We start from the raw sequence: 10718 nt of genomic DNA, 5'->3' as shown, positions 1-10718 counted from the left end.
AGTTTGGACAGTGTGCTTGATGGACAGAGTGTGGACAGTGTGCTTGATGGACAGAGTGTGGACAGTGTGCTTGATGGAGAGAGTTTGGACACTGTGCTTGATGGACAGAGTGTGGACAGTGTGCTTGATGGACAGAGTTTGGACAGTGTGCTTGATGGACAGAGTGTGGACAGTGTGCTTGATGGAGAGAGTTTGGACAGTGTGCTTGATGGAGAGAGTTTGATGACCAGTTTGATGGACAGAGTTTGGACAGTGTGCTTGATGGAGAGAGTTTGATGGAGAGAGTTTGGACAGTGTGTTTGATGGAGAGAGTTTGATGGAGAGAGTTTGATGGAGAGAGTGTGGACAGTGTGCTTGATGGACAGAGTTTGGACAGTGTGCTTGATGGACAGAGTTTGGACAGTGTGCTTGATGGAGAGAGTTTGGACAGTGTGCTTGATGGAGAGAGTTTGGACAGTGTGCTTGATGGAGAGCGTTTGATGACCAGTTTGATGGACAGAGTTTGGACAGTGTGCTTGATGGACAGAGTGTGGACAGTGTGCTTGATGGACAGAGTGTGGACAGTGTGCTTGATGGAGAGAGTTTGGACAGTGTGCTTGATGGACAGAGTGTGGACAGTGTGCTTGATGGACAGAGTTTGGACAGTGTGCTTGATGGACAGAGTGTGGACAGTGTGCTTGATGGACAGAGTTTGGACAGTGTGCCTGATGGACAGAGTTTGGACAATGTGCTTGATGGTCATTTCCAAGTGGCTCTATATCTTTCACTATTAATGTATATGGGATGACGGTGAAAACAGAGAATAAACACACACAACAATTCATGCAGGACTTTTTCCTTTTCCTATATTGTTCGCACCCACTAACCTTGTGTATCACCTTTTTTGTATCACCTTTTCAGAGTTACTGTGTTCGTCATCGATGGGTCGTGTCGTGAATGTGTCATAGCACAAAATTATTACCACACCACCCTCTGTGGAACCTGGGATTCTATCATTCAGAGGTAGAGAGAGAGAGAGAGAGAGAGAGAGAGAGAGACAGAGAGAGAGAGAGAGAGAGAGAGAGAGAGAGAGAGAGAGAGAGAGAGAGAGAGAGAGAGAGAGAGAGAGAGAGAGAGAGAGAGAGAGAGAGAGAGAGAGAGAGAGAGTAAGGCAGAGAGAAGAAACTGACGGTTTACTGTTTACAATAGGGGTTCAATTTCAACCTGCTAGTAACAGTAGATACGACTGACAGGTTGGCTTGTTTTGTGGCTTCTTTCATTTTTTCATCTTTAGTTAATTGGCAAATTCCTTACCGACCATCCTCCCCTCTCAAAAAGAAACAAACTAGCCTCATATTCCCATTGTCACGTAACCCAATTAGAAAGTCACAGCATATGTTGGTTCAACGTCTCTCTGTGCATGAGGAAGTGACATGAGTCAAGTCAAGTCATAACAGTGCCTTGGGGCATAACTGTAACAGTGGATTTGAATGACCAGGAAGTAGATGGGTAATAGGTATTAGCCAATCGTCTGAAGCCATTGCTAGATATACCTGTTGTCTAGCAGGTCCCTGGCAGACGATGACTGGAGTGAAACTGGAGTATCGCAAGTGCACATATACGTGCACGTACACACACACACACACATGCACTGGCAAGCACACGAGTGAAACTGGCCCATGGCCAGAGGATTTGCTTGGGGCGAGGATCCCTGGGAAAAAGAAAGAGGGGGGTGAGTAGTGAGAGGGGTGGCCCTCCTTGTGGGAGAGGAGAAGAACAAAGGGATGACTAACTGTGAGAGAGAGCGAGAGAGAGAGAGAGAGAGAGAGAGAGAGAGAGAGAGAGAGAGAGAGCGAGAGAGAGAGAGAGAGAGAGAGAGAGAGAGAGAACGAGAGAGTGAGAGAGAGAAAGAAAAAGAGAGAGAGAGAACGAGAGAGAGAGAGAGAGAGAGAGAGAGAACGAGAGAGAGAGAGAGAACGAGAGAGAGAGAGAGAGAGCGAGAGAGAGAGAAAACGAGAGAGAGAATGAGAGAGAGGAGAGAACTCATGGGAACCGAAAACCTGTCCGACTTGGCCTCGATTGCTCAACGCGAGTGTTGTGTGTGTGTGAGAATAATGGTGTCATAGCTGTCAATATTAAATTACATTCTTATTGTTATTATTAGTGGCCATATCTTGGGAAAACTGTTAAAGCATTTTAGGATAATGTTATATGTGTGTATATATTTGAGCCTTTGCCTACTTGTGGAAGTGTGGCATGTATTAGCTGGGCCTTGCAGGTGTGGTCCACTCTCTCATGGCCTCTGTGAGCCGGGGTTAAGAACCTTTAGAGGGGTTAAGAACCTTTAGAGGGGTTAAGAACCTTTACAGGGGTTAAGAACTCGCTCTGACCTGCCCTCGCTCTCTGTAGCCTACATCTCAAGGTGTTTAAAATGGGCATATCAAACAGCGTTTCCTATTTTCAATAAAATACTGTGGGCATTTGCCTTTCTAAATTAAACGTGTTGATATGGACCACAGTGAGAGAATAGAATTCCTACATATGTTTCATTCAAACTTGAAGAGTCCTACTAGTGGTGGTCTGCTTTAGGGCGGTCTGCTTTAAGGGCGGTCTGCTTTAAGGGTGTCTGCTTTAAGGCTGTCTGCTTTAAAGCTGTCTGCTTTAGGGCGGTCTGCTTTAAGGCTGTCTGCTTTAGGGCGGTCTGCTTTAAGGCGGTCTGCTTTAGGGCGGTCTGCTTTAAGGCTGTCTGCTTTAAGGGTGTCTGCTTGAGGGTGGTCTGCTTTAAGGGTGTCTGCTTTAAGGCTGTCTGCTTTAGGGCGGTCTGCTTTAAAGGTGTCTGCTTTAAGGCTGTCTGCTTTAGTGCGGTCTGCTTTAAAGGTGTCTGCTTTAAGGCTGTCTGCTTTAGGGCGGTCTGCTTTAAGGGTGTCTGCTTTAAGGCTGTCTGCTTTAGGGCGGTCTGCTTTAAGGGTGTCTGCTTTAGGGCGGTCTGCTTTAAGGCTGTCTGCTTTAAGGGTGTCTGCTTTAAGGCGGTCTGCTTTAAGGCTGTCTGCTTTAAGGGTGTCTGCTTTAAGGCGGTCTGCTTTAAGGCGGTCTGCTTTAAGGCGGTCTGCTTTAAGGGTGTCTGCTTTAAGGGTGTCTGTTTTAGGGCGGTCTGCTTTAAAGGTGTCTGCTTTAAGGGTGTCTGCTTTAAGGGTGTCTGTTTTAGGGCGGCCTGTTCTAGGGCGGTCTGCTTTAGGTGGGTCAGCTTTAGGGTGGTCTGTTTTAGGATGGTGGTCTGCTTTAGGAAAGTCAGGTAGCTAATCTATCTGTCAACAACTGGTTTGACCTCTAGCCTAGGGTCAAGCCCAGTGCAACATGTTTTCCACTGACCTCTGACCTCTCTCGATGGGCTATCTATTGGCTGTGATCTCTCTCTGTTGGGTATCCTCAGGTCATCAGCGGTCAGAGGAAGTGGAAAGGTCTGCTTTTCCCCATTGATAACTTAGCCTGGGTGCCAGTCTGTTTCTGAGTTGGCAAGAGACCGGAAACAGACTGGTACCCAGGCTACAACGATCCTTTACACAAAACTGTGACACATTTATGCCTGTTGTTCAAGATGGATTTTACACAGAAAGACAGTGATGATAGCCAGATTGCAGTGATAATGTATGAGGGGTGGGTGAGTATTATTCTGCTGTTGTATGACTGATCCCAACAGACCTTGAACATTACACAAGGTCTGTCACATTAAGATGAATACACACACACACACACACACACGCACGCATGCACCCAACCACACACACCTAACATTTCACTATCTTGCTTCTTTGAATATAAAATGCTTAACTCTCTGGACAGGGAATGCATAGCAGTGTTCATGGTCATTCATTCATCCCTCCATTAATTAATTCATCCATCCCTCTGTCCCTTCCTCCTTTCCTCCCTGCCTCTCTGCCTCCCTCGCTCTTTCCCTGCCTCTCTGCCTCCCTCGCTCCTTCCCTGCCTCCCTGCCTCCCTCGCTCCTTCCCTGCCTCTCTGCCTCCCTCGCTCTTTCCTTGCCTCTCTGCCTCCCTCGCTCCTTCCCTGCCTCTCTGCCTCCCTCGCTCCTTCCCTGCCTCTCTGCCTCCCTCGCTCCTTCCCTGCCTCTCTGCCTCCCTCGCTCCTTCCCTGCCTCTCTGCCTCCCTCGCTCCTTCCCTGCCTCTCTGCCTCCCTCGCTCCTTCCCTGCCTCTCTGCCTCCCTCGCTCCTTCCCTGCCTCTCTGCCTCCCTCGCTCCTTCCCTGCCTCCCTGCCTCCCTCGCTCCTTCCCTGCCTCTCTGCCTCCCTCGCTCTTTCCCTGCCTCTCTGCCTCCCTCGCTCCTTCCCTGCCTCCCTCGCTCCTTCCCTGCCTCTCTGCCTCCCTCGCTCTTTCCCTGCCTCTCTGCCTCCCTCCCTGCCTCTCTGCCTCCCTGCCTCCCTCCATCCATACTATCTATGTGTGAAAACTGGCACAGGATGTTCTCTTAATTGATAAATGAAGTGTCCACATTATCAACACAATCAAATCAGATTACACTGTCTATGTCCCAAATGGCTCCATATTCTCTTTATAGAACACTGCTATTGACCAGAGCCCTAGTAGTGCACTATATTGGGAACAGGGCTCTGGTCTATTGTAGTGCACTATATAGGGAATAGGGCTCTGGTCTATTGTAGTGCACTATATAGGGAATAGGGCTCTGGTCTATAGTAGTACCACTATATAGGGAATAGGGCTCTGGTCTAAAGTAGCGCACTATATAAGGAATAGGGCTATGGTCTATAGTAGTACCACTATATAGGGAATAGGGCTCTGGTCTAAAGTAGTGTACTTTATAGGGAATAGGGCTCTGGTCTAAAGTAGTGCACTATATAGGGAATAGGGCTCTGGTCTAAAGTAGCGCACTATATAGGGAATAGGGCTCTGGTCTAAAGTAGTGCACTATATAGGGAATAGGGCTCTGGTCTAAAGTAGCGCACTATATAGGGAATAGGGCTCTGGTCTAAAGTAGTACACTATATAGGGAATAGGGTTCCGTTTGGGATACAAACTTGATTTATTTTGATGTAACTGCACTTGGTCAAATGTTTATCACTGTGAACACTGCGATTCTTCTCTTAGCCCTGCTTTTTATACTGTTCAGCATACCTTGTGTCAATTGAAGCTTTTCCTCAATACTGACAAAACTCAACTAATTATGTTTTCTAATGCAAGAAATAGACCTCTGAACCTTTCACCTATTACTACCTGTCAGGGCAATGAGATTGAGACTGTAACCTCATATAAATATCTTGGAATTTTAATTGATGACGGCTTCTCTTTTAAATTGCATATTCAACAATTTACAAAAAAATTGAATCTGAAATTGGGATTTAATTTTAGGAATAAAGCCTGTTTTTCTTTTGAAGCCAGGAGGAGGCTAGTATCAGCTACATTTATGCCTTTACTAGACTGGGGATATTTTATATATGAATGCTTCCGCTCAGTGTTTGAGATCCATTGACACTCTTTACCATGGCACTTTGAGATTTATTTTAAACTGTAAAACCCTTACGCACCACTGCACTTTGTATACCAGGGTTGGCTGGCCGTCTCTAGTCACTCGTAGGCTCAGTCACTGGTATACTTTTATTTACAAAGCCATTTTGGGTTTACTACCTTTTTATTTGGGCATTTTTATTGTTCAGAAATGTGGTGGGTCGTCTCTTCGTTCGCTGGACTTTATCCTGCTAACTGTTCCAAATGTCCAAACTGAATTTGGTAAAAGGGCTTTTATGTCCTCTGCGCCATCGTCTTGGAACGCCTTACAAAATACTTTTAAACTGGAAGAACTTGTCCCGATTGGTAATTTTTAAGTCACTGATGAAGGATCTTGAGGCTGATTCCCTGACCTGTCAATGTTTTTAATTAGCTGTTTTATGATTTTGTTATACTCTTGTGAATTCTATGGTTTTTACTAGATTACTTGGCCAGGACGCTCTTGAAAAAGAGATTTTAAATCTCAATGAGCCCTTCCTGGTTAAATAAATCAATAAAACTGCCTTCCTGTAGCCTTCCCAGCATGCCATAGCTGTGCTACAAGATCAATTCTCCATGTGGATTCCACCCAGCATTTACCATCTAACCCCCTTCCCTCAGCAGACTGTTCCTGTGGACACCTATTACCACATCCCAAGGTAATGTGATGGTCCAGGTATATGATATCAGGTACCTGGGGAGTTTCTACAGAATACTCAGAACCCCTATAGAGAACAATACTAAATGCCAATCAGGCTCCAGTAGTGCTCTTCCTAAAACAGGCCTTTTACTTACATCCTTAGACGTGCTAGACGCGGTTACAGAAGTCTCTGGAATCACAAAACTTCAATATACATGTGTTATTTTATTCAAATGTAGCAGTGATACATTTTGACAAAAAAAATATACATCGATTTTTTTTTGTTCCTTCTCCAGAATTTATTTCCATCACTTCATTCAAACACAGCATGAAAAAGTAGAAACTAGTGACAGAGGGTTTGGTTTTGAGATTAGTGACGAAAATATACAATTTCACAAAAATAAAAACTTGTTCACAGATCTGTAAAATTGCAGGCAAAAAAAAAATAAAAGTTGAATGAACTGTTTTAAACAAACAGAAATAGATTTCAAATGTACATTCACTCTTCCACAAGAAGTATAAAAAGCATCTAGCCTGGGTGCCAACCCTCATCTAGCCTGGGTGCCAACCCTCATCTAGCCTGGGTGCCAACCCTCATCTAGCCTGGGTGCCAACCCTCATCTAGCCTGGGTGCCAACCCTCATCTAGCCTGGGTATCAACCTTCATATAGCCTGGGTTCCAACCCTCATCTAGCCTGGGTGCCAACCCTCATCTAGCCTGGGTGCCAACCCTCATCTAGCCTGGGTATCAACCTTCATATAGCCTGGGTTCCAACCCTCATATATCTATAATCCAGCTAGGACTGACTGTCACCAACCATCGGTCTGGCAATAACATCACTTTACAAAACAACACAGAACCAGCCGGGGCACGCAAGCTATTTAAAGTGGGCGTTAACATTCAAGCAGGTTCTACTAAGCCTCCTATAATGTACACATTGTATCCTATAGATTGGGCAGGCTGATTCGTCTGGAGATAGACACGGTAGTGTGGTCAGCATCAACTAACAGAGAATCAGAGACAGACGGGAGTGTTTCATTCACTGGAGGGTGGCTGGGCTGGGCTTTTTTGTTTTACTGGCTGGGGTGTCTAGTGTAAACAAACAAATAAAGAAGCAAATGAGGTCCCAGAGACAAATGAGGTCCCAGAGACAAATTAGGTCCCAGAGACAAATTAGGTCCCAGAGACAAATGAGGTCCCAGAGACAGGAGTGTCAATCCCTGGGGTGGCTGGGCTGGGTTTCTGCTGGGCTGGGTTTCTGCTGGGCTGGGGACTGGGCTGGGGACTGGGGCAGTGTAAGTCTCCTTACTACTCTACACCTTGTCACAGGCTAGTGTTGATACTGACCGCTCATCACATCAAAGCCTAATACTATAATCAACACATAGGCCTGTGAGCCATTCCCAGTTCACACACAGTGAAGAAGTTAGCACCTAGCCTAGCGCTGTGACTTCAGCCTACATACACTGTTGCATATGAATAGGTCTGGGTCTGTGTGGCTCGGCAGCACAGAACACAAAGGAGAAAAGGCTAACAACCGACAACTGTCTTCTCTCTCTCTCTCTCTCTCTCTCTCAACCCACTCACACCCCACTGGTCCCCCGTGGGAATCCAACCCACAACCCGGGCGGTGCAAGCGCCACGCTCTACCAACTGAGCTACACGGTACTACCACACAGAGTCAGAAGGAGTAAAATCTCAGGTTGGAATGGGCACCAATCCAGACCATGCAAATGAGTTCATAACATTTACATGACGGCCTTGTCCCACTGACAGGATGCTTGTGATGGACATGGTTTTAATATTCTCTCTATTCTTTCGCTTCTCACTTGGTTACCTAAAACCTTGCAGGCGTACTTAACAGACTTTTGGATAGTGACTATCTGTCAACCTGAACAATCAGGCATGCTAATGTGCCCTGCTTTTATTCTGATCAATGTAAATCACTAATCAAAGCAAACTCAATCCACAGAGAAAGAGTTAAGGAGAGAGAGAGAGCCTGCTCAGAGCAGACCAGACACCCAACCACAGACTATTGGCAAAGCGAGCCTCGGTATCTATACTACTGTCTCCAGACCAGGAGAGAACTGAACCGTTTTATAGGTCCATAGAGCTCAGTTCATTCAGCACTGCTGGATAATCCTAAAGTTCCATTGCTCTTACAAATTCTTCATAAGTTAATAAATAATAGTCTTTCTGTCCGTGACCAATGGTGTATGTATCTCAGATAAAACAGAAGAACTTCTTCCAGCTGCATTTAGAGAAGGCCTTGCTGCGTCTTTCCGACAACCGCCTCTTCTTCTCCTTCCTGGCCTTGTGTTTGATGGCAGCAAAGATGGCCGCGTCGAACGCCTCTTTTAAGTTCTTCTGCGTCAACGAAGAACACTCAACGTAGTCCACCGCTCTGATCTTCTCCGCCATGCTCTGCGCCCGATTGGTCAGCACCGGTTTGACCCGGCAACGGTCCAGGTTGATCAGGACGTTGACGTCCAGCAGGAGGTCGGACTGGGTGCCCACGAGGATGATGGGAGCTGAGGGGTTGCAGGCTCGGATCTCGGGGAACCACTTGTTGGTGACATTGTGGAAGGAGGTGGGGTTGACCACACTGAAGCAGAGCAGGAAGACGTCCGTGTGGGAGTAGGAGAGGGAGCGGAATTCATCACACACCTCCTGGAAATGTCAAGGTAGAGAGAGAGGAGGGAGAGAGGGGTCAGGATAGAGAGAGAGGAAGAGAGAGAGAGAGAGGGGTCAGGATAGCTGATTCAGCACAGTGTGTGAATGTGAATGCTGTCTGGGGGTCTGAACAACAACAATGGACTCCGTGTCAGAGAGAGACGATGACACACACGGTATGACATGTAGTGGCCTTTAGAATTTAACACTCCAAATCTACTGCTGCTACATTGTAGACGACTGATGGTTTCCTGTCACTAAATCTGTTTGTCACATCTGTGACTGATTCTACAATGCGCACGGGACGTTTCATTCCAACATGTTTCAAACCGTTGTCATTAAAATCGGACCAATGAGATTCAAGAATAACCTATTCATTACGGATGATGTCATTTTCTTATATATATATAAAAAAAAGAGTTTGATGGTTTTACCTGTCCAGCTGTGTCCAATAGTTGTATTCTAACCGGGGCTCCTTCTACTTGGACTTGACCTGTTGAAGAAAACACAATAATTAAATTATTTTATAAGTTTGTACATAGTTTGCGTATTCCATAAACGATTACAATTTACAGTGGAATAACCTAGAAGCCAACGATACATTAAGCTAGTCAATTGTTATAAATGATGCTAATATAAGTTTATAAAATTAGGCTACAACGTTAAAAAAATAATATTTGGGGTAAATGAAAGGTTCTCACCACAAAAGACATCAAAGCCGGTCTGTTTGTATTCCGTGGGGTATCCATTTGTGGTATAACTGACTATCATGCTTGTCTTTCCCACCGCCCCGTCCCCCACCAGCATACAGCTGATAGCCGCTGGCTCCCTCTCCAACCCCGGCGCTGACTCCCTCTCCAACCCGGCCTCTTGGCTCATCAGTCCGCATGAAGACGGGACGCGGGATTCTTCACAATAATAATCCATTTGAGGTGGCATGTCCAACAACTCAAAGTGGAGAATAGTAACTTCCCGGTGCAGAAGTGATCAGTCTTATTTCGATGTGCGATTCTCTAGAACAGTTTTGGTTTCTGTATGATCCTGGACAGCAATGTCTCCTCTATCGTCACTTTGATGGTTTGTGAATGAAGGTGTGATGCGACTTGGTTTTGAGGGAACTTTTCCGCTCAGACAGGTTGTGATTTGCATAGCCCCGCCCCCCGCTAAACGCAGATGAAGACAAGGTGTGAACTGACACCCATCTGAGATGAAACAATGACCATCTGACTTCCCAGCCAGCGCATTTGGTTCCTTGGAAATTGTGAGATGGTTGGCAAAGAATATATATTCTTTTTCTGTGGCTCCCACCCCCACCAAAGTCCCTGATACCGTCTGACAAAAAACGTTGGGGTGGTTGGTTGAGTTCTTATATTGCTATTTTGAGATGTGGGCTACTTCACAAATATTTACGGTGATATTTGTTTTGAAAGACTTAAGTTAATAATACAAATGATAAGGAAATTACAAGAATAAAGTTTACAGGGCAATGTGCAATGAACCAAAAGTACAATAAATGATTTGCAGTTGTGTATTGTCAATAACTTACTATTGTTATCAATACATTTTTTATTTGTTCTAAAAAAATGTAATAAAATATGTATTTTTTAAACGGACAATTGGTATCCCTTTAACTGTCTCTTCTTGAAAAACTTTTTGGAAAAATTATTTCACCTTAAATTCCTATTGCTAACAACAACAAAAAAACACGTTTTTTTTGTTGTATTTTACTTGATAACAGGCGGTTGAGAAGTCAAAAGAGGTTCATACCAGCAATGCCATATTAGAATGGCAATTTGTATAGCATTTTTACTCAATTCAACAATATTACAAAAAGTACTTGGGTCGTGAAATGTGTTTTAACCAATTTATGTTGTCTAATATAGTGTGTCAAATTTTTTTAATCATATT

General features: G+C 45.0%; 1 protein-coding gene across 1 annotated transcript; it reads right to left on the bottom strand.

Annotated features, from left to right (window-relative positions):
* Nucleotides 1-6350: 6350 nt before the first annotated feature.
* LOC110529289 (rho-related GTP-binding protein RhoV) lies at nucleotides 6351-9917 on the bottom strand. The gene is made up of 3 exons (XM_021611409.2): nucleotides 9512-9917; nucleotides 9245-9303; nucleotides 6351-8807 (listed from the first exon to the last, which is right to left on the bottom strand). The coding sequence occupies exons 1-3, from the start codon at nucleotides 9747-9749 to the stop codon at nucleotides 8361-8363; spliced, it is 744 nt and encodes a 247-aa protein (XP_021467084.2). The 5' UTR covers nucleotides 9750-9917; the 3' UTR covers nucleotides 6351-8360.
* Between the last annotated feature and the right edge of the window lie 801 nt (nucleotides 9918-10718).

Source organism: Oncorhynchus mykiss, chromosome 8 (genome assembly GCF_013265735.2).
Source record: "Oncorhynchus mykiss isolate Arlee chromosome 8, USDA_OmykA_1.1, whole genome shotgun sequence".
Classification (NCBI taxonomy): domain Eukaryota; kingdom Metazoa; phylum Chordata; class Actinopteri; order Salmoniformes; family Salmonidae; genus Oncorhynchus; species Oncorhynchus mykiss.
This window is presented reverse-complemented; position numbering and strand designations above follow the sequence as displayed.

Coding starts and splice junctions, on each gene's coding strand:
- LOC110529289 (XM_021611409.2), bottom strand. CDS start 9,749: ATGCCACCTCAAATGGATTATTATTGTGAAGAATCCCGCGTCCCGTCT. Junction 9,304..9,511: donor CGGCTTTGATGTCTTTTGTG/GTGAGAACCTTT, acceptor TTTCTTCAACAG/GTCAAGTCCAAGTAGAAGGA. Junction 8,808..9,244: donor TATTGGACACAGCTGGACAG/GTAAAACCATCA, acceptor TGACATTTCCAG/GAGGTGTGTGATGAATTCCG.